This window comes from Aulostomus chinensis, chromosome 18, assembly GCF_037954235.1.
Source record: "Aulostomus chinensis isolate RoL2024-O1b breed Wild chromosome 18, RoL_Achi_v1.0, whole genome shotgun sequence".
Taxonomy (NCBI): Eukaryota; Metazoa; Chordata; class Actinopteri; order Syngnathiformes; family Aulostomidae; genus Aulostomus; species Aulostomus chinensis.
The window spans coordinates 5,101,442-5,129,281 of NC_141337.1; the positions used below are offsets into that span (position 1 = coordinate 5,101,442).

At 46.7% G+C, this 27,840-nt stretch overlaps 2 protein-coding genes across 4 annotated transcripts; one reads left to right on the forward strand and one right to left on the reverse strand.

The window, feature by feature from the left end:
• Nucleotides 1–857: 857 nt before the first annotated feature.
• On the reverse strand, nt 858–3,389 carry 42sp43 (P43 5S RNA-binding protein). Of its 2 annotated transcripts, none has more exons than XM_086184632.1 (9): nt 3,193–3,389; nt 2,980–3,080; nt 2,806–2,902; nt 2,611–2,699; nt 2,414–2,487; nt 2,218–2,298; nt 1,895–2,124; nt 1,702–1,755; nt 858–1,391 (listed from the first exon to the last, which is right to left on the reverse strand). In XM_086184632.1, exons 1-9 carry the CDS (start codon nt 3,319–3,321, stop codon nt 1,125–1,127), a joined length of 1,122 nt encoding a protein of 373 aa, XP_086040758.1. In that variant the 5' UTR covers nt 3,322–3,389; the 3' UTR covers nt 858–1,124. The 2 variants fall into 2 exon arrangements, with proteins under 2 accessions (XP_086040758.1, XP_086040757.1); XM_086184631.1 differs by having other exon boundaries at nt 2,212–2,298.
• Nucleotides 3,390–6,953: 3,564 nt separating this feature from the next.
• Nucleotides 6,954–26,601, forward strand: LOC147244790 (disintegrin and metalloproteinase domain-containing protein 11-like). Of its 2 annotated transcripts, XM_086185712.1 has the most exons (26): nt 6,957–7,439; nt 7,991–8,181; nt 11,557–11,633; nt 11,879–11,945; nt 14,887–14,969; nt 15,067–15,133; nt 15,214–15,274; nt 15,716–15,885; nt 16,429–16,500; nt 16,709–16,875; nt 16,962–17,046; nt 17,358–17,448; nt 17,927–17,978; nt 18,485–18,584; nt 18,862–18,933; nt 19,038–19,130; nt 19,464–19,544; nt 19,626–19,676; nt 19,760–19,823; nt 19,914–20,019; nt 20,535–20,654; nt 20,737–20,905; nt 22,222–22,333; nt 23,176–23,266; nt 25,534–25,551; nt 26,377–26,601. In XM_086185712.1, exons 1-26 carry the CDS (start codon nt 7,379–7,381, stop codon nt 26,390–26,392), a joined length of 2,337 nt encoding a protein of 778 aa, XP_086041838.1. In that variant the 5' UTR covers nt 6,957–7,378; the 3' UTR covers nt 26,393–26,601. The 2 variants fall into 2 exon arrangements, with proteins under 2 accessions (XP_086041839.1, XP_086041838.1); XM_086185713.1 differs by lacking the exons at nt 23,176–23,266; nt 25,534–25,551; nt 26,377–26,601 and adding an exon at nt 22,724–23,163 and having other exon boundaries at nt 6,954–7,439.
• Nucleotides 26,602–27,840: the final 1,239 nt, after the last annotated feature.

Consider the following 27,840-nt stretch of genomic DNA (forward strand, 5'->3'; position numbering starts at 1 on the left):
CCAGAAGCCAAACTCTCCTGAGGTACTTACATAGGTGTGAGTGAGGCCCCACCTCAGACGCTGTCGCCAGGTCTCTGTGTACCCCCATGTGTCACCTTGGTTAGAAAAAAAAAAAACTTGTTCACACAATGGAAAAAAAAAAAAGTGTAACAGGACAAGTTACAGGTGTTAAAACCAACGAGGACACATGCGCTTTGCAAACCACTGCAGTGAAATCCAACATCTTTCTCCAAGCAACCAAAGGAAACTTGAGCAGCGACAGTAAGAACGTCACTGTGTTCAGTTGGATTTCTCATTCAGCAAAACTCCAAATATTCTGATTCCAGCCTCAAAGTAAGATTGGATCATCTTGGATATGGAAGGTGTCTTTGAGTTCTAATTAAGCCTCAAGCAAAAGCACGAGTTGCACATCTACTTCACACTTTGCCTTTTAGTTGAGGTCATTTCAGTGAAATAAAAAAAACAAAAAACACCAAGTACACAAGCATCAGCGCAACAGATTTGACAGCTGAGAATCTTGTTTTCTAAGACTCATCCACCCCCAGAGGGGACGTGCTCGCTGTGACTCAGCTCTTACTCATGTGCAGTGCTTTGTTCATATTTAATGAGCTCCAGCATATTCAGCAAATGTCAACCAACGAGTGCAGCCAAAGCATGCATAGAGGAGAGATGCCGGGGCAGAGCAGCTGTTGTGGTGCGCCAACAATAAGAACCCTTTCAACTGCAATTACATGAGCCAACAATCAAATCCAGGCTGAGATGATACCTCTCCAGCAGCTGCTTGCTGCTGACTGGCAGGCATCCAGCTGAAAACGTTTAGAGCTCAAACATAAAGGTGAAACAGCACCAAGTGCCACTTTCGGAGGAAGGAAAATCATTTTATTGGGTCAACAATTGTCATTTAGGTAAATAAAAGCACTTCAAACGATGTATACTGCAAGAATTCACTCAAGATTCTTATAAATTCTCAAGTTACATTGGAGAAAATTCTCAAATTTCAATGTACATCTACATTTGGAAAATAAAGTGACCCAATTTGCTCGCGCATAGAAGAGTCCAAAAAAAGGGTATGTAAAAAAAAAAAAAAATCAAACTTAGTCAAACGCACATTGGATTTCTTCTCTTTAAACTTTCACTAGTGTGACATCAGCAGGCCTGTCCTCCAGAGAACCAGGTCGTCTGACGGTGAACAGGTTGCGCAGGTTGACCTCTGGGTCAACATAATGAGGGATCTTGCGTTCATTGAAGAGACCAGAAAGGTTGGTTTCCACTTTGGCACGTCGCGAAATCCGCATTCGTATGGCAAATAGGTTACGCAGGTTCTCCTCCACCAGGGGCAGGTGGTGTCCTTCCAGACGCTTCTGCCAGGATTTCTTGGGTCTCAGACGTTTCTATTAAGGTTTGAAAAAATTATTAATTTTGGGCAGACGTTTAAGGGATAAAAAAAAAAAAACATTTCCACAGCTCAAAGTCACAGTACCAAGTGTTTAGCAGGCTAGCCTTGGACAACATTTTAAAGGAGAGGTGCATTTTAATGGGAAATTACGTCAATTCCAACTCAGGCTGGCTTCCCGTCAGTCGGCCACAGGGATGTCAGCTTTCAACAGGTAGAAAGAAATCCAAAATCAATAGTCCCCGTGTCAGTTCACTCTGGCTCACCGCTGTGGAACCTTTAGCACATGCAAGACCGACGTCAGTTACCTTCAGAGAGCTGGCGCTGGGGTCGTGGTGAAGCAGGTGTCTGGTCATACTCTCCTGTGGAACAGGTCAAAGCCATCACGGTATTAGGAATTCTTAGTTTTGTTCAGGCTTCGATTCCACACACACACACACACACACACACAAATCCAGTCAAACATTTCCAGATACCAGTCATGGATGAAATGCTACGTACCCGCATAGCAAACGCGCGTGGGCAGTCAGGGAAGGAGCATCTGTACTTGAGGAGCTCCAGATGCACCTTGCGGATGTGGTGTTGCAAATTGAAGGTTGTCGAGAAATAAGCTTGGCAGTCGTCTCTGGGACAAACCAGCACCGGCTTGTGAGACGCGTGGACCCGTTTGTGGCGCCGCAGTGCATCGTTTTTCTTAAACACCTTCTTACAGACTTGGCACGTAAATGCAGCTGTAAGAGGGGGAGAGAAAAAAAAAAGACAAAATGTTATAAACGTGCTCCCTCTGCCTCAGAATCCGAGTTTCAGGAGATACTCACACTTACTTGGATGTTTGGCCATGTGCTTCACAAGTTTCCCCCAGGTGCTTTCAACTACCTGGCAGTTGGCATGATGACAGCGGTAACCTTCAGAGATCCAACAACCAGTTAAAACAGGGGGATGGCCAGCAATGTCCTCCTCTATGAGAACTTTATTCTCAGACGGAAAAAGGAGCGTCTGGTAAAGTCAACACAGACCGACCTGCGTGCTTCTTCTCATGGGCCTTCCGGGCGACTTGAGAGTCTAAGATGGCCGAGCACCCATCCTTCGAACACCTTAGAGCCCCCACCACCACCACCCCGGGGACAAGAGTGAGACAATCAGCTAAAAGTTTGTAGTCTAGCCACCAGGAGGAGGCAGGTGTCAGGTTTTACACAAACGCTGCACGGCGGACGTACTTGAACCCTGCAGCCACGCCATGCTCTTGCGCGTGCAGCTTGAACTGTTTGCGCTTTTTGAAGGTCGAGGCGCAGTTCGGCTGCCTGCACTGCGGAGGACAACAAACCCGCTTAAGCCTGACATCTGACGCTGCTGTCAAATACGGCGCTTTGGCGCCATCTGATGGGTGAACCCGCTCGGTGCTTCAGAAATACCTTGAAGTACTTTTCCTTCTCGCCGTGGGCGTAGCTCACGTGCCTCTTCAGTCTCCCCGCGTTGAAGAAACTTTTCGTGCAGGTTGCAAACTTGCACCTGTGTTACAAAAAAAGGCAAATCCTCTGTGTGTGTGTCGAGGGGAGTAAGTCTTCGACGTGGGACACGTAACTTACTTGAAATGCTTCACCCCCCTGTGCTGGAGCATGTGGCGCCTCAGGTGGGGTTTCCTGGAGAAACGACACCCGCAGCCGGCGATGGTGCAGCTGTACGGACGCTGTTGACACGTTTAAACCGGTAAATATTCAACCCTGTCTCTTCTTTTTTTAGGTGCACATTAAACATCACTGGTTAACGAGGGAGAGGCGAGTGTACTGTGGCTCCCTTACCGCTCCGGTGTGCACCGTCTCATGCTCCTTCATCCTCCACTGCCTGGTGAACGTCGCTCCGCAGTCAGCGTGGGCGCAGTTGAAGAGCTGCAGCGCGGGATTACCGGCAGGTCTCCCGCCGGTATCCATTACACCCCGATATTTTCACTCTTCTTGTAGTAAACTGTGAGAATGGAGGGGCCGCCGCTTGAGTCAGCCTGTCTTATGGCCTCTTGAAAGCATTTAATTGGTTAATTGACAGCGGGGGGGGGGGGGGGTGTTCTCCTATTCGCGGCACCACAGGAAAAGCTGGAATTAATTAACCTAATTAGACATACCCGTGTGTGTATACGTAACAGGTTTTTGTGTGTTTTTGATGTTGCCTGCTTCAATGCAAGTGTGATGCGGGCATTTGTACAGCAGAGGGCGCTGCGCTTACGTCTGGCTCTCCATGTAGGTTTAGAAAGACTGTTCAGCTCATCTGAGTCCAGCTTGGAAGGTTTGAGAATAGTTCAAGAGCAGAAAACTCCACTTGATTCCAGAAAAAGTAACGATTTACCGATTTGTTCCTTAACTTATTTGAAAATTTCAGTGAAGGAAGATCGTCAACTGTTTATTCTCTGAACTATTCTGCTTATATAGCTTTGATATCTGATTGACTCTTAAAACAGGCGCACTGGGGCTATGAGAGGGTTCTCAAAAAAGGGCAGACATATTGTATTTTTGTGCCATTAGCCATTGTACTAACATTGCTGATGATGATGATGATGATGATTATTATTATTATTTGTGAAATGTGGTCATAATTGACCTTTGTATTCTTTAAATTTTGCATTAATTCTTAAATTAAAGGAACAGGAGGAGGAGGGTAGAGAAACGTCTGGACTGGTGGTCAGAGATATTTCACCTCCCATCCAAAACTCCTCTTTCGAAGTGTCTGACAGCACCACAGCTCTTAGATGCACCACAGCCTGGATGGCAGACGAGCCGCGCGGTTCCCAACATTTGCTACGTTTCGGAAAATGAGAAGTCAGATAATCCAGTCAGTGTTGGAACTGCGTGGCAATGAGATGGGAAACTGCTTTTCTAACATTAAATGTCGTGAGATTGAAGTGCTGTTTGCTTCTCAGTGCTTCTTCTCCCAGCTCACGTGTTTATCCACCACAAAAGATCCCATCCATCCATCCATTTTTTACCGCTTATCCAGTGAGAGGCAGGGTTCACCCTGGACAGGTCTCCAGTCCATCACAGGGCCAACACATAGAGACAGACAACCATTCACACTCACATTCACACCTACGGTCAATTTAGAGTATCAATCAGCCTCGTCCCCTCTTGATGTCTTTGGACTGTGGGAGGAAGCTGGAGTACCAGAGAGAACCCACGCAGGAACAGGGAGAACATGGAGACTCACACAGAAAGACCCCGTGCTCCAGCCGGGGCTCGAACCCAGAACCTTCTTGCTGTGAGGCGACAGTGCTGACCACTGCACCACCTTCACCCCCACAGAAAAATTCCATTTAGATGACACATAATGGAGGTGTCTGCCCAGCTGTACGTCAAGCCTGCTCACTCCACCCTGTAAACAGAGTAAACAGTTCCAAATGAAACATGATCATGAGAGGTTGGTTATTCATCTCATCAATTTTATTGTATTTATGTTTTTTATTCACAGTTTAATTAGTTTCTGAATGCTTTTCATGTACACATCAGATGAACAGTAGCTAGTTGAGCTGCTGGCTGTTGTGACACTCCTCCTGCCACCCCCCCCCCATCCCTCCCTTCCCCTCTGTATCTCACTCCCGCTTACTCCCATGTAGGGGTAGATGAAATATTCAGAGGGGGCTGGTGGTGCTCAATGTGCCTCCATTAGCAGGATGTGTTGCAGGGCGGCTGCTGGGAGACTCCACTGCATCAAGGAAGCCAATCACACAGGTCAGCGGGCGGAGACGCCGCAGGTCTCCACATTCACTGACTGATCTCCTCTCAGGCTCTCAGGGAGCAGGACAGTTGATTTTACTCTGTCCGACAGGTAACTTCATGATAGTAATTGGATTCAGTGATGAATGACATTTCCTTGTTCAGCTTTTTGATGTCCTTGCAGCGCAGTGACGTGTCCGTTCCAGCAGTTAACCTGATAGCTGCTGTCTCACTTTGGAGCTCGGGAGTCTGGAAACTGTTTTTCTACTGAACATAATCTCCTGGTTTCACGCTACAGCAGCTGGACCCTGCAAATCTTATATGTCACAGTCTTCCCTGAAATGGCAACGACTTTGAGTAAACAGGAAGCCTGCATTCTGCAAGCTTTAGGAAGCAGGATCGGTGATTGAAAGGAACCAAAAGTATTTGAATCGTTTCCAGTGTTGAGTAGGAACACGACTGCTGCTGCAACTGACATCCGGGGCATTTATCCCTGACAGAGTGCATCAGGTAGAAGTGCTTGTTTTTGCCGCTGACATTCAAGACACCTACAGAGTGACACACACATCTCACACGCACAAAGTCTGGCTTGCTTACTCAGTTGTAAGTTCAGTGGGAGCAAAGCCTCGGGGTGTTGTGGGAAGGAATTTTTTCTGAGCTTCCAGGGACTCAGAAATCACAAAACAGCCATCTACATCAATCATTTGTAGTCTGAATGCAGCTTTCCATGAAGGGGGTGGAGTCATGGGCGGAGTCGAGCAACAGAGGAAACAAAAGACACTCTTCTTTTAATAAATAACCCATGAGGTATCATCCATGACAGCCCTGGAGGGGCCATGGAAAGAAAAACATGTATATTTTGCGGACAAAGAGAATTTATTCATTTTTTTTGGCCATAAAATTGAACTTGTTCCCTCATTTTAATTAACTTGTGGTCACAAGATACATCTTGTTTTCTTCTTTTTTGAGGAGGATGAGATGTGGCCATTCATTTAATTAAGCTTGAGAGAAGGAGTGGCCAATATTTCTCTGTCTGCAGCCTCTCCGGGGCTCCAGCGTGACAATGAAGAACTGCAGGTCTTTACTCAGAACAGAATGAATTCAGGTTTTATGAATAGAGCTATTTTGTTTCAAGTGATCATGGGTAGAATTCTGCCCGCGTTTGGTCTTTGAGGAATGGAGCTGTGGGCCGGAGGCGCTGTGTTTCTGAGTCGTGCGTCCATCACATTCTCATTGCTGCAATATCTCAAGAACAACTTGAGAGAAATACTGCAAACTTGGCACAAACATCCACCCAAGGATCAACTCTGAGACTTTTGCGGTTACACTGACAGGCACACATCATGGAGGCATACAAACAAAATACAATACTTGTAGTTGTAAAACTCCAGTGTACTTGGACACCCTGGAAGCAGCCTTTACCACTAAAAACACTCGAACCTTGAATTAGAGATGGTGAGAGTTGGGGGTTGTCTGACACACCTGCTACAGGTGAAGCCACAATCCCTAACACAGTTATAATAATCAGGAAATCTGGCCTCAATCCCTCCTAGGAGGAATTGCACTTCTCATTTTAAGACTGGCGTCATATTTTTCTGCGTCAAAATGACTGTGATGATATTAAGATGTAAAACATGAATGGCAACATAAGGAGAAAGCCCCCCCCCCCCCGCCTCCTCCCCGGCAGTTCCTGCTCCTCTCCCGCCGAGCAGCAGCTTCTACAGCCGCGCTGTCGCATCCATCCTTGCGCGGAGCTGCATGGCAACGAGAGGTGGGACTGAGGGCGGGTACCAGCGTCCCACGTGTCCTCCTCACCGCAGACCCAACGCATTTCTCTCCGCTCTCTCATCCTCCGATTCCGCATACACACACACACACACACACACACACACACACACACACATACATACATACACATATATCGTCGTCCATACGCACCCGCGCAGCCCTGCGGACAAATGCACCCGCGGTGCGCACTCACCGATCAGCCTCCCGGCCTGTATCGATCCTCTCCACAAACCGATGCTATGATTCATTTTTTTCATCATCCTAACATGCAAATCCCAGTGTTCTGCGTTGGCCGGTGGTGAGAGAGCGCGAGAGAGAGAGAGAGAGAGAGAGAGAGAGAGCAGGAGATGAAAGGACGCGCATCATCAGATGTTTAGCAGATTCACTTCGGATCCTCGCCATCACTTGCGCCGTGCGGTTTGTGGTCTCCTTCCTCTCCTCCGTTCGTGACATTCTCGACCGCCCTCGATGTTGTAATCCGGGGGAATATGTGAAGATCATGCTGGCGGTGTGGTGCTTCATGGTCTTTGCTGCAGTGGGCGAGAGGCTTGCGGTCTCAGGTAAGAGGAGACTAGAGAGAGAAGGGGGGTGGGGGTGGATAAAGAGCGGGAGCACCCTTTTCGTTTCCTTTGCATCCGCATTTTTTCTACTTGCTCCAGCACTTTTGTAACCCCCCGGCTTGAGGCAGCGATTTTTATTGTAGCGGGATCTCGGTGCCAAGCAGCCTAATGGCCTGAAAGCACCCTGCGATGCGGTAGATTTGCTGCATCAACACATTCCCACCGCAGCACCCATCGCCTGGTGCACATAACCGTCCCCTGCCAGGTTTTACCCAATAAAGATTTGAACTCACTAACTTGTCAGACAGCAACACAGAGTTTTTTGACCGGGTGTTGGATTATAAATCCAGATGATGTAGTTTATGTGTGTGACAAACCCTAAAAACCCCACTGATATCCACCAAACTGATCATGAAAATGGCACTGCTCACTCTGCATGGCTTGTTCAGGTAACAACTGCCATCTTCTTCTTTGGCTCCCCAAATGTCAGGCTCAGGTGTGTCCCCGCCCCACCGAGGGCTTGACAGTCTTGTTCTGTTTTGAACGCGCAGGTGTGGACAGGAGCTCAGTGCAGAATGGAGACATCTGGGACTGGTTTACCTCAACTGGGCGTCCAGACGGCGGGGACCCGGCGACCGAGGTCACCTATCCCAAGCGGCTGGTGCAGCAGATTGAGTCGGAGGAGGAAATGGCTCACAACCTCTTGGATACCAGGGTGAAGAACAACACCGCGGACGCCTCGGTTAGTAGTGACTGAGGATAATCCAACCCTTTGAAAGTTTCATAATCCTAACTTTGGTTGTATTTTTTACAGCGGATCACTCGTGAAAGATGAAATGAGTTATCAAAAGTGGGGCCCGGAGTTACTCAGGGGCCCTTTAGGAATCTCCCAGTAAAATGAGGGGTAGATTAATCTCACTGTAATCTGATTAAACAGAGAGTATCCCAGATGGACAGTGTGAGGACGGCTCCAGGTCCTCTCAAGTAGAGTATCCTCTATTAATTGAATACCAGCTGCTTAATATGCTTGTCAACAATTAAAATCCTGTGTTAAATTGACGGTGGATTTGCAGCCAGTCTGTGTGGCACCTATGGGTGTGACAGCACCAAGGCAGGCTGTTGTTCTACTGAACAGAGCCTGGTTTCTTCCGTCGGTGCAGTGCTCAGCTGTCTGCTGCTCCTGCGGCCCCAGCTGCACAGGGATGACAGTGCAGGGTGGTGTCTCACAGCGTTCTTTACCCCGTGTGATTTTGACCCAGTTAGGCAATGAAAATCCCTCTGAAAGATCTCAGTGACAGTGAGGTTACAGCAGGAGGACCCAACCAAGACAGACAGGTTGTTTCACCTCCCGTTTTCTCACCACGGAGGTCACAGTTGGATGGAGTTTGACTGGAAGCAGGTTTAGGCAAAAGCTTTGAGGCTGATTTTCCTCAAACTTGGAGCTGATAAGTCATAGCGCCCCCTGGTTGCAAGAGAAAATCAAAGAGTTTTTTTAATTCTTTGATGGACTCCTCCTGAGTCGGCCAGATATGTCTCAGGTCTGGTCATATATCCCCTAAGAAAATCCCGATGGGTCCATGTGAGAACTGTGAGTTTTCCTTTCATGAAGTCACCGTGGCGAGGCGGACAATTTTGATACTTGGTTGTAAGTTGACTTCAGGGAGAGTATATTTGATTTACATCAAAATTACTCTTTGTTGTCCTCATGTGATGGTAATTGTGCTCCCTGTGCCACCTCAGGGATACAGGAAGTTTGTGGGTCCAGTAAAGTGGTCTTTTGTGTTGCCTACCAACACTGGGGGGCCCCAGCACTGCCGTTTGGAAGAAAAGGGGTTTACACAGCAGCGTATGTAAATTCCAAACACTATCAGGTTTCACCGGCCTCACGAGCGCGGGCCAGGGGCCGAACCTCTTCCTCGGTGGAGTTACTCGCACTTTGGGTGCTTTCTAGTTCCTGTTGTAACATCTGGCAACAAGTTCTGGACGCCCTGACCTGCTTTGCGTGCTGAGCAAGCATAAAGAGCTGCTTAAACGTTTGTGTGCGTGATTGTAGGGGCCCTCATTGCCACATGACAAAGCTTTGCCTCTCCTGAAATATTCAAGCATCACGTCCGATCATCGCTGCCGTGCTGAGGCTTCTTCATTATTCAGTGGTGTGTTGAAGTGTGTCCCCATTAATTATGAACCAGGACTGTGTGAGAAGTGCTGCACGGCCCACAAGTCTTGAGCGCTCCACATCCCCGTTCTTCTCTCCGTCTCACTGATATGATGTAGCTCATAGAACCGGTACGAGCGAGGACATTTAGCTCCTCAACACACGCCAGCCACTTGTTCCAGCACTGCAGCTGAGGTGAATGACGTCCCGGTGAAAGAGATCCACCTGAAATAAAAGTGTCGCTAAAAAATATTTGCAAACAAGTCCAAGTGGACACGGTCACCAATCTGTGCTCAACCTGTCTAGACCTGCAGTGTTTTGTTTTCTAAAATATTAAAGGACCGTGGGATCGGGGACGTGATATATTTAGAAGCAGCAGAGGATGCGCTGAGTTTTTTCCCTCTTCTTTTTCTTTTACATCATGCTGAATTGAGATGAGGCAGCATTTTTGCCTTGCGGGTTTGATTATTTCATGTTATCTGTTGCTGTGTGGGTCGACTCAGGTTAGAAAGTGAATGCTGCTGATGTCTTGGCAGTAACTGCACATTTTAATCAACGTTTAAGATGTCAAGGCAGATTCTGCATCGAGGTTTTTATACGTCGGTAATTATACTGCAATGGCAGATGAATGAATCCCGCCATGTTATATGAGATGCAGTAACTATCAGGATGATTGCTTAATGTTTGAATAATTACTTCATTTGAATGATCGTTCACTCACATCCTAACATCCTTTATATGTCGATAAGATCTGCAACATGAAGTTACACAGTGGGTCGATGAAGTTGCCTACAAACGCAGGTGGGAGTTAAAGCCCCTGTTGCCAGGTGCGCTTTGCATTTTGGGACGTGGCAGAACACGCAAACGCTAGCAAGTAGGAGCAAGATGCACCAGTCCAGACCCCAGCACCCTCTTCCTGTCCTGGTGCTGCCCCAGACACATCTGCTTTTTAGGGACTTCATTCACTTTTATCTGAAGGCCAGCTGTTGATTGACTGTCCCGGCTAGCTGGTTACTCATCAGACCCCCCAGTCCAAGCCCTTTTTGGAAGATATATGCAAAAGTCCAACAGAATTATGCAAACACAGGAGCTTCGTCCTTTATGTACATCTGATCAATAAACATTCTCACATTCCTCTTGTTCTGGATTTATTGGCAAACCAACTTGTAGTTGCGTCACCACCTTACACGGGTTGTAGTGACGAATTTTGACTCGCATGGATTTTTTTTTTTCCAGTGTGTGTGAAAAATAAACCAGACAAAGAGGGAAACGCCCCAAACTGACAGACCCACCGACTGATTCAGACCAGAGCAAATGAGCCGCAGAGGTCAGAGAAGCTTTAATAATCAGAACACAAATACCACCTTGGTCGATGCTCAGACACTGATGGACACCTCGCCACTTCGGCAGTATGAGGGATAATTCCACGGCAGTGACGCGTCCTACCGTAAAAGCCCAGTGATTCACTGCAACCTGGTTCCTCCAGACTGAGATCGAAGCCATGCTGGCACAGTCCGAGCTGCTGGGGAGACGCACTGTTTAGTCTGCAGTACAGCTCCCTCTCTCTTCTGGCCCTGCTGTCCTCTCACCTCCTCAGCTCTGGCAGCTGTCCATGTCCATGAGGGGACATTGGCACAGTTGAATGTACCAAGTTTTCTCCTCCTCCTCCTCCCCTCCTTCTGTCAACCCCTTCTTCATCCATCTCCATCACCAACCTTCAGTCTCGCTCTTAACTGGCCGTAGCTCTCTGCAGTCGTGCCCACCAGCCAATGAAGACTTTATCAATCATAATATTTCAGCTGCTGAGATGCTTTTAGAGCATTCACACTATTGATTCGGATGAATTATTCATGGCAGTCTTTCAAAATCTCTCCTTGGCTTCTACAGAGTGGCACACTTAACTAGAATTGTTTTCTTTCATTTTGATCGATCAGCAAACCAATCTGTTCCGTTTTCTTCCAGCGTGTCCATGTGGCTCAGAGCTCTTTCCAGGTGGAAGCCTTTGGACTCACCTTCACTCTGGACCTGGAGCTAAACCAGTTAGTATCACTGCCCCACATCCTCACGCCTGTGTCAGTAGGTGCTCTTAATCACTGCAGCTGTTCACATTAGCATCGAAGCGCTCGGCCACATGACAAGATGGGGAATACCTAAGTGGCACACAGACACACACTGCTTAATGTGTATGAGGCGCCACTGAATTTATTAACAGCACATTTTCTGGAAAGAGCACATCTTGATTCTAGGACAACTGAGGTAATATGTGTCTCTACTCTCTTCGCAGTCACCTCCTTTCTTCAGAATATGTGGAACGGCACTTTAACCAGGATGGCAGTCCCTCTGAGTCCGTGGTAAGATTTATTTTTTTTTGTGGGTGTGGATGAAATATTGAATGTCATGATTGGCACAGGCAAGCAGCTTTCAATGAGATGACCAGAGTGGCAGTGCAGCATTTAGTGATTGACGCAAGATCCCCTGTGGGCTGTAGAATACAGTTTATTTGTCACATGACTTATTTTGGGTCCAAAATCCCTCCCCTGTTCTCTCCTCTCTACTCACCTCTAGGAGTTGCAAAATGAAAATAACACATTTGGACACTACACAGATCCTCCCTGCACCTTTTAATCCGTCATCGCTGCATAATTCAGAGGAGCAGCCTTGGGCGGCGGCAGCAGCAGCAAATTTAGCAGCCATATAATTTAATAGTAAATACGTTATCCTGAGCTAATTTCCCCAAATTAAAGCTGTAGTGCATAATATTCCCATATAAATGAACATCCCTTGTATCAAGCCCTTGCAAAACGAGGTCTCACGATGCTCATAAAACTCATAGCCGGCAGGTAAACCTCTCTCTGCATTTCCCATTAGATTGAGTTTATGGTGACATTCCCACGCTGCTGGGAGGGTTCGTACTGAGCGTGCTCTACGGCCAGAGCACCAGACGCTTAATCCAGCTGCTATGACGGTTACGTCCGCTTAGCCATGTGCTAACGTGAATGTGGGTGAATAATTTAATAGCGCAGCTCTTGTAGTCTTTCCAAATGTTGTCTGATAAAATGCCACCCACCTTCTCCTCTCATCCATGTGCCATTTTTTTCTGTTTCCCAGCACTTTACACGATGACATGAGTGAGCATCGCTCGCGAACTACTACTATAGAAGGTCCAGCTCACTAGTGGACTGTATAGTGAGTGATTCACAGACACCGCTTTAATTTTCTCTAGTGCCTAACGCAACATAATGTTACATTACTATTTTAAAATCATCTCATGTGTCGAATTAAAACCCTCATTTTAGAATCCCTTTTGTCTTTGTCTTTTAAGGCAAATGTGTGTAATGTTGTCATGTATTATTGAAGTTGGAACAGTTTGATCTTGCTCTTTTATCTATTTTTGGAAAGTGTTTGCTCTGCTTCGGAGCCAGGCTGCCGTTATGACTTTGTGTGCTACAGCTCTGTACATACGTGGGTTTCGCCTGTCAGATGTTCATGCGTCTATGCCGTGGCCTTTCAGTCAAGACGAAGAGGCTCTGGATGCCTGTGGTGTAAAAACCACGAGCTCTGAGGGAGAATCGTCTTGGGATGACGGGAGAAGGATGAGAGCCTTGGCATTCAACATGACGTGTGCTTTGCTTGTCAGACAGACCAGAGGAATGTCACTGCATTCTGCTAGCCACGAGGGATGCTAATATTTTTTTGGTACAAGTGTGCCACTCACTGCCCCCCCAACCCCACCCCCCAAGCATCCGCCAGTCCTCCCAAACTCTCCCTTTGACCAATCACCAGCCTGTTTCCATAGCAACCAGTTAGCTCGGCAGCGTCATTAAGTTCTTGGCAGAGAAGAGAATGAAAGAAGAGTGAGAGGGAGCGAAGAGAAGAGCAAGCAAGAGAGGAGGAGGAGGAGGAGGAGGAGGAGGAGTAAAATTCCAGTAAAGTGAAATGAGCTTTGGCAGTGGGAGGGGTCATTTTGGGGTTTTATAGACAATATGTTTGTGGCCGGACTGGCAGGAGGGAAGAGGAGGCTTGCAGGGCCGAGGGTGGAGTCCTGCGATCAGGCCAGATTGTCGCTCCACTGGATGGAGACCTCACATGATGCCTCTGATGCTGCAGGACTTTGGAGGCGTGATGCGTTCAAGGCAGCACGTCACCAGACAGATCTTTGTTATTCAGGTGGTTTCATTTTCATGCAAAGCACCAAGCTGTTGATGGCGAGGCTGTGACGCCATTTAACTCCAGGGGAACCAGTGGTTGTCACGTTACCTGGTGGTTCATTGTCACTGACCTTTTCACAAGGTCACAGTGCACATTTGAGTGTTGTGGACATTACGATTTATCTTAGTCTGTCTATCAGTCTCTATGAGAGATGGAGAACATGATTTCAAAGTCTGCTTTCTTCTCTGAGCTGAGGTCAGAGTGCACTCACATCAGTCTGAACAGAAAACAATGTCTCAATTTCTCCGTGTGTTTTTGTTCTGATCGCTGGTCCAGTCCATGTGGTGCAGGTGAGTCCCTGTGATGAATACAAATAATATGTGTCGCCCATATGTCATGACTTCAGCCAGATGTGGGCCACATGTTGTGGACTTATGGCTCATTTCAGGCAGCCACAGTTTACCCAGAGTCACTGCTGTACAAAGAATAGTTTTAGATCAGATGTGGGCCACATTTGGGCCGAAAATTCAGTGCTATGTTGGTAATTAAGTCACTTTGTAGAGCGAGTAGCCTTACCTTGTTCAAAAAATCTTGCCGCTGGGATTCAGGAAGGAGTGTAACTGTATCTCTGCACGACCAACATGAAGGAAGCGAGAAGATTTGGCCTTGTTTTGGTCTGAGGTGCTGGTCCTGGAACGCAGCGGTTCCCAAACCTTCCCCAATGATATAAACCCCTTTGAAATAGTTCATCAACAACCGTGTAACTGACTGCCTGATGAAGAGGCAGGGAACGTTGCACATAGATCCTACTAAGAGCTATTTAACAACACATTATTCAATGTTGATGTCTCAGATCTAACAGTGTGGGCAACACGAGTGTTGATTTATTGAAGAGATCCTTATGCAGCAGCTATTTCCACCTCGATAGTCAGGGGAGCAGAGTAGAGAGGGGAAGAGTACCGGACACAAGTAGGTCACAAACTGCCGCAAAGGCCATAGGAGGGAAGTAGGAGAGGGGAGACGCTGAGAGGTTTTTCCTCTGAGTTGAACTATCACGATCCAACCAGTGAAGTATGAACACGAGCCTGCAAAGATGAAGTGTGTCACTAGTGGTTGTTTCATAAAACAGCGCTGTGTCTGCAGGGAGGGGAGCACTGCTACTACCAGGGAAGGTTAAGAGGTTTACCTGAGTCCTGGGTGGCTCTCTCCACCTGCCACGGCCTGTGGTAAGACTGACAGATTATTTTTGGCATCATATGCCAGTTCGGTATTTATTTATGTCTTCTTATTTCCATTTTCCATCGTCCTCTTCTTTGTCCACAGCGGCATGTTCTCCGACGGCGTCTTCTCTTATGGGATTGAGCCTGTTCACAACGGGAGCAGCAGTAAGGTAAACTAGTCCAGGCAGCCGGTAGTTGCAGATTCCAATGCTGGTGCTGTGAGGTCTGACGTGGCTCTGCTCTATCACAGGATAACGGCGCTCACTTAATCCGCAGGATGCCTGACATCAGATTTTCCCCCCACTGCTCAGGTATGAAAGCACAATTGACTAAGAGACTAGTCAGTGTGTTTCAGTTGCACTCCTCCTAGTAGCTGGACCAGATCCATCTCAATTTTGGTCAGAAGGTTTTAGGGGAGTCCCAGCCTGAGGACATCTACAGTCTGAATTCAAGTCATTGATTGTAGTCATAGTGCCACCTAGTGGTTCCGGGAAGTAAGCCTAATGGAGCAAACATCATTTGATTGCAGGAAAAGAGCAGGAAGTAACAACACGAGTCAACACAGACACTGATAAGTTCAGGTTGGATCATGACAGTAATGAATGGCACATAATCATCTCAAGTGTCCCAGGCTGGGTGACAACTACACTCACGACTCGTTTGATTGGGAACTGTTTGGGCTGCACTTTAGATAATTCCTCTGCAGCTAACGGGAGTTAAGCACCTGCAGCTCTGCTCCTCTGTGTGTTCAGACTGTTCTGAGGACAGCAGAGGAGACGATGGTGATGACGACAGACTGGACCAAACCGGGGAGCAGCAAGCGTCGGGGGGGCTGAGGAGATCCAAGCGGTTCGTTCGCAGGCCCTCTGTTCAGACCGAGACCAAATATATCGAGCTGATGGTGGTCAACGACAATGACATGGTGAGTTGGCGCCGGTACCATCCAATCAAAACAATCAAACAACAAGCGGTGTTAAAAATCATAAATGCTTCTACTTTTGGTTGCGAGAAGAAATCCTGAAATTTAGTAGATTCAGTGAATCCAGTAACAAGAAAGAGAAAAGATATTTACAGAATCACATCATTCGTATCTTCGAGAGATTCTGTACACAAGAAACTGAAAGTTTTTTTCTTCTTTTATCAGTTGGAGAACATGATCCTCTGTTCCATAGGAAGAGTTCTGTAGCTTTGGTGCTCAGGTGCTGTTGTTCCCCGCTGTTCGTTCTGCAGCGACGTCCTCCATCTTTCTAATAAGAGCTGGACTGATTCAGCACTTGATGATTTTTTAGCAGTGTGACAACAAATATTCATTTTCGGAAATAAGAAACAATATTTAAGCTGAGAACTGTAGGCAAAGAAGATAAAGTGTTAAAAGTGTGTGTGTGTGTGTGTGTGTGTGTGTGTGTGTGTGTGTGTGTGTGTCATCCATCTCTTATACCATCTGTGTGTCTTTTTCTCTCCACAGATTGTACAGCTGCGTCGCTCCGGCAGCCAAACAAAGAACTTTGCCAAAGCGGTGGTCAACATGGCAGATGCGGTATGAGCTCTGTTTGTTGGATTATAATCCTCCTTCATCTAAACTCTGCATAGACACACCACCTGTCAAGAAGTGTGTGTGTGTGTGTGTTTGCAATCCCATTTTTTGGAAATGATTCAACCCTGCTAGCGTACAGATCTACATGCACACGATGTTCACAACAAAGATGTCACGTAGCTGCAGACTGAAGGACATATTTGGTCTGCAGATCTACAAGGAGCAACTGAACACGAGGATCGTGCTGATCGCCATGGAGACCTGGACCTCAAAAAATATGATGCCAGTTGTGGAAGACCCACTGATAACGCTGCAGAACTTCATGAAGTACAGGAAGGACAACATCAGAGAGCAGAGTGACGTTGTCCATCTTTTCTCGTAAGACGACTACAAAACTGTCTGCAGAAAAAATGTTTTGAATGTAACTGAGGCTAAATGGTGGCGTCTCTCCTGTGCACCCCTAGAGGGCGTACGTTTCAGAGCAGCCGCAGCGGGACAGCCTACACAGGAGGAGTGTGCTCCCCCGCAAGGGGAGGTGGTATCAACGAGGTGAGGAAATCTGCGTTGGACATGAACCTTGATCTGAATTTACCTGAAGGCAGTTAAAATACTACACCTGAGTATGTTCCAGAAATATTGCAGTGGAGGATTAAAGTCAAATACTCTGCGTAACAAAAGGCCCCATCACCAGGCTGTGTGGTTATTGATTGATTCTTAAGCAGAAGTTGATGAAAAGGGTCGTTTTTGTGTTCGGTGTAAACTTCTTGTGCGGGTTTAAACAAGGCATCAAGTACGATCATTTAACTCTGACTGAATGAACGAAGTCTGTCAAATATGGTAATGAAACTCATGTGTTGCAGTTTGGGAACGTCGGTGCTATGGCCATAACTTTGTGCCAGAGTCTTGGTCAGAACATCGGGATGAGGTGGAACAACGCACGGAACTCTGCAGGTGGGACTCAGAAGGAAGCGGAGAGGAAGATGCAACCCAAGAATTGAGCAGAATAGACTTGTAAAGCATGGCACATGGGTGGGGTGGGGTGGGGGGGCGCTAGTATTGTTACCCACATCCAGCAGTTCTATTCTGTAATTACACTTCTCCATCAGGTGATTAGTCACCTGCATCCAAGAAGGATGGCGTGGTGGTTAGAGAGTTGCTGCCAGTGAACAATGAGGCTGTGTGATTAATGTCAGAAAGCCTTTAGGTCCATTTTTCAATGCCAGGACGAGAGCTCAGCACACACACTCAATAGGTCTCATACCACCGCCGCTGATGTGAGCGAGAGGTACCGCCAGGACAGACATCATCAATCTCCTGCCTCCCTGTCCGTCATAAATCTGCATCACAGGCTGTAAATGTTGATCGGCAAGTATTTTTTCCCGTGATTTATCCTCCTCCTCCTCCTTCTGCTCCACATGCTTCCTCCCAGGAGACTGCAAGTGCCCGGACACCTGGCTGGGCTGCATCATGGAAGACACAGGGTAAACATCCATGTCACTGTGAAAAGGAAAAAAACAAACAAACACATTCTTCTGTTTGTTGACGTGATTGAACAGCAGGATTGTCAGACTCTGAGCTGCAATTTGTTCCGTTCATTTCCCTCAATTAGACGATTAAACACCTGTAACACAGAGATGCTTTGACTTCAGCGCAATGAGCCAAGCAGGTGATCCACTATGACAGAATTACAAATGTGAATTAAAAGCATTTACTACACCAGTAATTTGGCTTTTTTGTAGCAGATGGAGGAATACAGATTTCTATTATGCATTTGAGTAGCATCTTACTACAGATGGTTACATTTCTGTCAGATTGCAACGAGATGGCACAACACCCACAGTGGATCTGGCATTTCTCACTGGCTACAGAAAGGAATTATGCTCCTTTTTTGTTATTGTTTTGGCCTGTCTTTGTTTCAATTCTGTGTGTGTGTGTGTGTGTGTGTGTGTGTGTGTGTGTGTGTGTGTGTGTGTGTGTGTTAATACAGATACTATCTGCCCAGAAAGTTCTCTCGATGCAGTGTAGACGAGTACATCCAGTTCTTGCTCCAGGGGGGCGGTAGCTGCCTCTTCAACAAGCCCAACAAGGTGAGGGCCACGTTGGGATGTAGGATGTAAAGAGGAGTCACCCCAGAGAATGAATATTCATAGGTTAATCAATTAGCTTCTCCATTAGAATGCATTTTGAAGTGCTTTCTATTTTCAACTGCTGCTTCTGTGTGAGTGCTACTCAGTTTCCCTGCACTCTAATCTTTGTTTCCTCTTTAAATAAATCTCCAACTCCAGCCAACAATTTCCTGTGTTTCATCTCTCATCCATCTGCCTCTCATTTATATAAAGACACATATATTTCTCTCTCCCTCAGCTGTTGGACCCTCCGGAGTGTGGGAACGGCTTTGTGGAGCCCGGGGAAGAGTGCGACTGCGGATCCCAGGTGGTGGGTACCCTTTTTTTATACCTCTGTTCAAGACTGAAGCTGCTGCAGATGGGTAGCGCCGCCATGTTGCGTCTGAGCTTGTCGTTGTGTGTGTGTGGCCGCAGGAGTGTGCTCGCAGTGGAGGAGCCTGCTGTAAGAAATGCACGCTTACCCACGATGCCATGTGCAGCAACGGACTCTGCTGCAGCAGCTGCAAGGTGAGTTGACATCAATTCAACTTTTTATTTTCTATAAAGCACCTTCAAAACAAGTGCTTCCAAACTGAAGGCAGGATGTTGGAACTTGAACAACAAAAACACAAGTACATACGTCATTAAGATAGGAAAAAATTAATGAAAGACAATACAAAACATAAAAAGTAATAAAAGATATTAATCACTCCACATGAAAAATAGGTTATTAAAGAGTATATATTATTAATAGAATCTGTAAAAAATGAAAAACAGTGCAATATTGATAAAAGACAGGGAATGAAATAGATCATTTGACAATGGAAACAAAAATGCTGACGTGGTTATTTGCTGTCCCAGTATGAGCGGAGGGGTGTGGTGTGTCGAGAGGCTGTGACCGACTGTGACATCCCAGAGACCTGCACCGGAGACTCCAGCCAGGTAGCTCTGATGGCTCGCTGTGATGTCAGCAGCAGCTGAGGTACAGTGACTGTGTCTTCACGCGCTTGTCTTTGTTTACAGTGTCCTCATAATGTCCATAAGCTGGACGGCTACATGTGTGAGAACAGCCAGGTAAGAGCCGGTGCACGCGCTGCTTTTTCTCCTCCGAAGCGTCCCTGCTGGTTGGCTTTATTACCGCGCTCTTGTCCCTTCAGGGCCGCTGTTACAGCGGACGATGCAGGACTCGTGACGGACAGTGCAGGAGTCTCTGGGGCTATAGTGAGTATTTGTTCTCGTGTGTAGTACGGCTGCTACATGGCTTCTTCTTTCCGCTTTATTGGTGACACTGTCGTTTGTTTACTCTCCCAGACTCAGCAGACAGGTTTTGTTATGACAAGCTGAATGCAGAGGGGACGGAGAAAGGCAACTGCGGTCCAGGTCCTGACGGCCAGGGCTGGCTGCAGTGCAACAAGCCGTGAGTCACCCTCATCCTTTCCAATGTTCCGCTAAAATCCTAACAGCTCTATTGTGTCTCCGGTGCATTTTGTTAAACTGTAACATTTCTACGGAAGATTAAAGCTGCGACTGGCTTTAATATTTGCGAACACAGACCTTCTGAAGGGAAAAGGTTTTGTCTTAAGTGAATCCTCAAAAAAGTGATGACATTGTTTCTCTAGACTTTTATTCATGTTTTCAAAAAAGAACTCTATTAAATTGAATTGTATACTGTGTATATATATATGTATATTTATATATATATATATATATTTATATTTATTTATTCCTTTTATTGACTTTTAGCTCTGATTGTGTAGTAGGTATGTCACTTCCTGAACTCAGAGTGATTCTGAACTCAGTCAATTCTTGTTTACAAGGAAGCCATTTTAACCTGATCTGACACGCTGACGACGAAACAAAGCACAGAAAATTGATTGTGGGTCCGAGTTTTATGCCCTTTTCTCTCTTCTGTTGTCGTTTTTTTTTGTTCAGGGATGTTTTGTGCGGCTTCCTGTTCTGTGCCAACATAACAATGAAGCCAAAGTTTGGAGACCTCCAGGGGGAAGTGACCAGCTTCACCCTCTACCACCAGAACAAGTACCTGGACTGCCGGTGAGTGGGACACCTGATCTGATCTGAGGTCTGTATGAGTATGAATGAGTGAAGTCTGATTCTGGCACCTGCCTGTGTGCAGAGGAGGCCATGCTCTGCTGGAGGACGGCTCAGACCTGGGCTACGTGGAGGACGGCACTCCTTGTGGTCCCAACATGATGTGTTTGGAGCGACGCTGCCTCCCTGTGGCGGCCTTCAACCTCAGCTCCTGTGCAGGATCCAACTTAGGACGCATCTGTTCTGACCACGGGGTACAAAACTCTTTCATATTTAGCAGGAAACATGATTCTGTTTCTTGTCTTTCAAGTCTATCTGAGTCCCAATTTAAAGCCTGGATGCATTTTCTGCTTTTCGGAGATTCCTGATTAACACTGAACTACTTTAATGCTGCTCTAATAACGGTCACTAGCTGGTTCCTGGCTGACAGAGATGATTCGTGATCGGGAGACTGGTCCCAGTGTGCTGCTCCGGAGAGATTATTCAACATAAAATGCCACATTCCTGAGGATTTTCTGCTGCAGAGGCACGTCAGAGGATGTCACTGTGATCAGCTCTCCTGCAGATATCCCTGTGATGATTCCCAGCACAAATGTGTCGATTCACAGTCCAGACAGTCCAAATCCAAGTGCCAACAATAGAGGGCCTGTTGGTGGTTGCCGTTAGTTACGTGCTAGTTTATATGTGCATGTTTTCACTGTGCAACTGATGCGCGTTCACGATTTGGAGTTGAGTAACTTCCATTCCAACAGCAACCAGGTTTTAGTTTGGAGGACTCGGTGTGGCTCAGGGGAGAAGTTGTTGCAAATCAGTGTTTTTAATTTGGTCTGGTTTACTTTCACACTGTCACTTTGCCAATGGCACCAAGTATCGTAAACAAAAGTCATGTGGTCAGATGAGGCCGCCTGACCTCCACAGTCACGTCTCGAATGACCTTGCACTTGTAACACGGTCTAACTTTGACCGCCGGTCGGCTTTGAACCACAGGGGTCACTTCGGTTGGAGCCTTTTAACTTTCTGACCGCATTTAAATGTCCGTCGTGTTCTCAGCCTGCTCTCCTGTGACCCCCAAAACCCACAATCGCACCCATGACTTTGCTGTCCACTGTTGGAACTCTGGTGTCATCTACAACTACAACGCAGTGTTTTAATCCACTTTTGCCTGAGCAGCTCAAAAAAAAATCTCACCTGCCCCCCCTCTCCCTCTGTGTGAGTCAATGAAATCAGTGTTGTTGTTTTTTTGGTTCACTTCCTATATTTGGCCAGTTTCCTTTAAATAACTCAAACCAACCGCACCAGGGTTCGATAGGAAGCCAGCCAAGACCACCCCTTCTTGGCGATCCTGCTTGTTTTGTTCCGCATCAGAGCGGATTTGCTGTGTTCAGATATGCTCAAATGAACCGGGCTGAGCAGGGAAACGCTCCCCCTGTCCTCTCCGAAGCGGTCTGGGTGTGAAAGCTGGACACACGGATGGCTTTTACCCCAGCCTTTCTCTTAGTATTTAACTTGATGTCTCTCTCTCTCTCTCTCTCTCTCTCTCTCTCTCTCTCTCTCTCTCTCTCTCTCTCAGACCTGCAGTAATGAGGTGAAGTGCATCTGTGACATTAACTACACAGGGAAGGACTGCAGCGTTTTTGATCCCATCCCCGAGCCCACGGTCCCCACGGGTCCTGAGAAGAAAGGTCCATAGCGCCTGTTACACTGCCGGAGTCTCTCTCTCTGTCCGCCTCTCATATCCCCCTCATAGTCTCTAGTCATCGTCATTGTAGCTTCTCTATGTACCGAAGCAAAGCACTGCATCCTGTCCTCAAACACCAAGAATAGATCACCTGACTATTGTGAGAAAGTTTAACATCAATATTTAGGCCTTCCTTCCTGACACGTCTTGCTTTCTATGTTGCGTGGGTGTGTGTTGAGACACTTTTACTCATTAGCGCATATGTGCATGTGTATGTTAGTGTGTGTGTGTGTGTGTGTGTGTGTGTGTGCGCGCGTATGTGTGTGTGCGTGTGTGTGTGGTGTATGTCTTGCAGGCACTGCCATCTTCAAGTGTCTTCCTTATTTTCTTGCAGTCTGCCAATGACACAGAGCAATTGAGCAGCTGCTCTCATAGGGCCAAAAAAGCCAAAGCTACCCTGAGCAAGAGGGTGTCCAGCTGAAAGAGCAGGAGAGGGCAATGAGAACAAAGTAATAAAACACTCTCTCTCCTTTGTTTTTGTTTTTTTTTTGTAACTGTTGTCTCCCTGACCTCCCTCGTTCACCCGCCCATACTCCCACCTCCCACCTCCACCCCCACGTGCTGGTGTCCTTCTATCCCTTCATCTCTCTCTCTCTCTTTCTCTCTGTCTGCAGGTAGCTGCCTCTGTCTCTTTCTCTCTCTCTCTAGTAGATGTCGTTGATGTACAGTGTTGATGCTGTCCTCTGACGTGTGTTTTTTTAGTGGTGTTGTTTTGTTTCTACCCCTCCTCCTCCTCTTCCTCCTCCTCCGCACCCTTCCTCCCCCCCTCCTCCTTCCTCTGCGCAGGTCCCAGTGGCACCAATATCATAATAGGGTCCATCGCAGGTGCTATTCTCCTGGCAGCTATAGTCCTAGGGGGAACAGGATGGGGATTTAAGTAAGAGTTCTGGCATGCCTTTGTGTACCTGTCTGCTTCTACCCAAAGGACCCCCCCCCCCCCCCACCCACCCCCTTCCACTCTCACCCTTCAGAAATAACTCATCACCCAACCCGGGGCGGGGAATTAGGGAGCTGAAATGTGCTAATGCTTGAACTGCCTTTGGCGTTAGACTCCAAAAAAAAAAAAAAAATCGACGCAGCGCTCCATCCTTTTCTTTCCCTCCCTCGCTGCCGCTAGGCTGAGTCTGCCAGGACCCGCTGCAGCAGCACGTCTCTCAAGTCCACTAGAACTGGTGCCACGTACGGAGTTTCCTCCTATGTGCAGTCCCCCCCCCCCCGTTATAGTAGATAAAAGAAATACCCTTTTCATTCTCTGTTCTCCTCCTTTAGGCGAGGCCTGAGGCCCAAACGCATTCGCTGACGTGCATCCCCTGCACCGTTCCACCTGTGCATGCTCGCTCTTGTTCACCAAATCCACTCTGACCTAAAATGACTGCTGCCGCTACGTCTGATGAGATCCGTGCACAGTAGAGAGAGAAGTTCTATTTTATACTTCCCCTCTGCTGAACACAAACATGATACTTTCCACTCTACATTATTAGACAACTTAAGTTACTTTGAATATGATTAGGCTTATGACAGGCTTGTAAAGGCCAACGCATCACACCAAGGAGTGAGGCGATGACTGGTGCTGGTGTAGCTGTTTGCAGGATTACTCAAAGGACACTTGGGTGAAATACTGGCAGGATGATAGAACTTTGGATGAAAAACAATCAGTTAGATTTTGAGATTGATCTGGAACCCCATCTGACGACGCCATATCGTCTAGACCAGGGTTGGGCAACCATGTGCCATGGCCGTGACTGATTAACACACCTTCAGCCACAGAAGAGTGTTAATCAGTGGAATCAGCTGTTGAAGTGTTTGGTTGGAAGGAAAACCTGCATACACACGGCCCTCCATGGCACATGGTTGCCCACCCCTGGTCTAGACAGAGGAATTTGGGCTCCCAACCTCTCCAAGACTGAATTAGTGGTTTCCAGGCTTTTTGGTCTAATATATTTTGTTGTCAGGGTCACATTATAGAGGTCTAATGGTTACTAAATGTTCAATTTTTACATTGTTTTATTTCAATAAATATTTGACTTTTCCCATGTGTCACCAGAAATTAAAGATCCGAGGAAAAAATACAAAACCTGGAAACAGTTTTTGTATCAGAACCATCATGTCACAACTGATCTGATCTGATGAAAACCCCAGCATATGAATTTAGTTTAAAGAGTTATTTTTACGCACTGATATGAATGGAACTAGAGAGCAACCGGACCACAGACCCCCACCGAAGAATCCGTCTGACAGCCTGACACCCAAAGACTTAAGACCTTAGCAAATCCCATTGTAAAAAAAAAAAAAAAAAAGGGGGGGGGGGGTTTGATGGTTCTTCACATAATTTTAATGTGTTGTACCTTGGCCAGTGTTCCACCTCCTGACCAAATTTGGTGGAAATCCTGCTAATATTCAATTACATGGCAGTCATTCCATCGCCTCCTTGGTGAAGGTAGTAATGAAATCATACATAATTCTATACGAGTCCGAACCAGTACTTTACTTGAGTATTATATGTATTTTTTTTGCACCACTTTGTTGGTACTCAAGTCGAGTCTGACTACTACTTCCGCGACTGCTATCATGGCTGATAAAAGGCCTATGGATTTAAAAAAAAAAAAAAAAAAAAAAAGACGCACATTTTATTCATCTTTCAAGTTGTCAACAATCCTTTTAGGTCAGAGGTTTGTGTCGGCGCATGTGTGCATGAGGACGTGTCCTAGTCGGACCTCTGGCAGAGGCTGTGGGTTTCATAGTTTCTCTCGTGCCCCCGCCCCACCCATCCAACTCAGACCGGATGGACCTGAGCGGGTTGGGGGGGTCATGACCCCGCTGCATGTGGTGTCATTACTGCAATCTGGCAGGAAATGTTTTGGAGAGGAAAGGTACCTGAATAATGGATGAAAGACTTTTTTTTTGTTGTTGTTGTTGGATGTTTCTGACATGATTTGAATATTCATCCAGATTTAAATTCACATGTCAAACAGAAGCCTGTCAGTGAAGGTTCTAGGACTGATTATGTGTTCTTCCTTGGTATTTTAGACCAAATGCAGGATGATCCCTTTTGTAACTTCCTGTAAAATGTTGTGGCTTCGTTTTTAACTGTCACTTTAATGCCCTGACATTTTCTCCTTTCTCTCGTGTGCTTGTTGGATGCAGAAACATTCGAAGAGGAAGGTACAACTTTGCATTTCTAATTATTTGTCTATGTGATGTGCTGTTAATGGAGTGGCCACCAACTCCTCCATCCACCCCCCCCCCCCCCATCGACTCACTCACAGAGCATCACGTAACCCCGTCACTGTGGCTTTACTCTCATCTCACTCCTCGTCCTTGAGTGCGTCATCACATTTAAGTAAGCACAACTAATCATCACCGTTCCCCAAACCTCTGAAACGACCATAAAAGTTTTTCTCATTTCATCATTTCCGGTTGTCTGCACGTGTGCCAGTATTTAGGAAAACGCTGACTTTCATTTGGCGTCAAGCCAAATAGGAGGATGGATCCCCTTCTCTCCTATTGAGTGCATCGGGAAGCTCAGGCCAACAGATACCAGTTCGCTTAGCTCAAAGGGAAGTGTTAGCATACCTTCATCAAAAGTATCAGAACATTGTCTGTTCCTCTCAGCCATGATTAGCATTCACCCTTCTAGTCAACGGTTAAACTTTTTTGAAGTCTTGGCTGAAGTTACAGAGGAGCTTTCAGGTGCTGCGTGAAATCAGCGAGCCCACGCGGTCAGAAAAGTGGTTCTGACCTTGGAAGCGATGCTAGAAATACAATGGTTTGAACGTAGCTCACGTTCAGTGTTATGCAGGTCTTTAGTTATGTTAATGCAGGCAAAGACTGAGTACTTGACAGCTTTTGTCGGGGAATGCTACCCTTCCCATCCACTTCCATTCATTGCGCTAAGCTAAGTGGAGGAGGGGGACTCTCTCCTGGTCAACAATCCTTTTAGGGTTGACCTGTTCCTTTAACCGTCTTTTTTTTACACCCCTCTTTCAGATCTGGAGGAGGATAAGATGTCTGCTCGTCCCTGGGTCTCTGTGTCCTGTCTTCTTCCTTGCACTGTGTTGTTTCCACATCGGAGAGGAAAGGAACAAAAAACAAAAAAAAGTCTTCCACTCCTGTCCCAAATCTCTCCAAAACCTCTTCCGATTGTCTTTCCCTCCTCTCTCCGGTCCGTGTGTCTGTCCTCCTGCCCAGCGGAGCTCCTCTCACCATACCAGCCAAATCACTTTGCTGTGGCTGCAGGCCACTGATGATTGTGTCTGCCTGGAGACGCCAGTGTGGTCCTCCGGTCCGGCTTGTCGAAGAATGTGTCTCGGTGTCTCTGAACCTCCTTTCTTCACATCAACAGTCTGATAAAGAACATATCAACAGCGGACCAATCCGACATGTCTTTCCATGCCTGCCAACCTGCACAGTTCCATGCTGGACCGGCACCGACTGGCCATCTGATGGACTCTGACGATGCTGAAATGTGCTGAAAAGGAACTGAATTTCTCGCTTAAAAAGGACCTCAGGCACAGTTCCTGCAAGACTGGGCAATGGACACAAATCTTAAGAACTACAGTTCGGCAGCATAAAAAAGGAACCTACTCTTGTGAGCATGTTTTCCAAAGATAGGCTGAAGAGAGACTAAAGAAGCATTCGCGAAAGATCTGACGGATATTTGTTCTTTTAACTTGAAGCATCTTACCTGCCCGACTACAAGTTTTCAGGTACAATAACGGAAGTGAGGCGATTTGGTTTTGGGGATTATTTAAAAAAAAAAAAAAAAACATAACACAACAGCTTTGAAGCAGCAGAAGACCGTAACTATGTGTTCTCACAACATACATTCCACAAAAATCTGTCTGTGTTCACCACTTTTCGGGGGCCCAAAGTTTTTAGGAGGTTAAATGTGTGCGTGTTTGTTCAGGGGTGAATGTTTGGATGCCAGATATTTTTCACAAGACAGAATGTGTGTGTGTGTGTTTCTATTCGTGTTAGAGGCAGTTTAACCAGGAGAGATTTCATCGACTACGGGCTTACGGCATCAGTTCATTTCACCCCGTCGTCGCTATTTTTATGAGGGTAGAGACATTAGTGGTGATGAAGGAAGGACGAACCGAAGATGAAGATCTGGATGTGGAGATGGACGTCTAAGGAGTTCCATGGACGGCTGGGTCGCGCGACACTGGATGGAAGCGAGGTGGATTAGGTTAAATCTGGACTGAAACGGAAAAGAGATGGAGAAGCATGAAGATGTTCTTCCCAGCCGAACTTCCGCTAAGCTTTATTTGTGTCCTCCTATCACCGGAGAGGCAGGTTTTGCCTCCAGGGCATCGCCACTGTCTACGATCTGTTCCGGCTGCTGCCATGACACCGTAAACATGCGGCACGCTAAAGAAGAATCCTGCCATTTTTATGTCATGTATCTACAGAAAAAATGAGCACTTGCCAACTATATGCACACTCATATGT

Bases quoted from the DNA above. Each gene is read 5' to 3' on its own strand.
- 42sp43 (XM_086184631.1), bottom strand. From the start codon at position 3,321: ATGGATACCGGCGGGAGACCTGCCGGTAATCCCGCGCTGCAGCTCTTC. The intron at 3,081-3,192 runs GTAAGGGAGCCA...ACGTGTCAACAG, and splicing joins AGACGGTGCACACCGGAGCG to CGTCCGTACAGCTGCACCAT. The intron at 2,125-2,211 runs GTGAGTATCTCC...CCCCTCTTACAG, and splicing joins GGCCAAACATCCAAGTAAGT to CTGCATTTACGTGCCAAGTC.
- LOC147244790 (XM_086185712.1), top strand. From the start codon at position 7,379: ATGCTGGCGGTGTGGTGCTTCATGGTCTTTGCTGCAGTGGGCGAGAGG. The intron at 11,946-14,886 runs GTAAGATTTATT...CTGTGTCTGCAG, and splicing joins GCAGTCCCTCTGAGTCCGTG to GGAGGGGAGCACTGCTACTA. The intron at 16,876-16,961 runs GTAAGACGACTA...GTGCACCCCTAG, and splicing joins GACGTTGTCCATCTTTTCTC to AGGGCGTACGTTTCAGAGCA.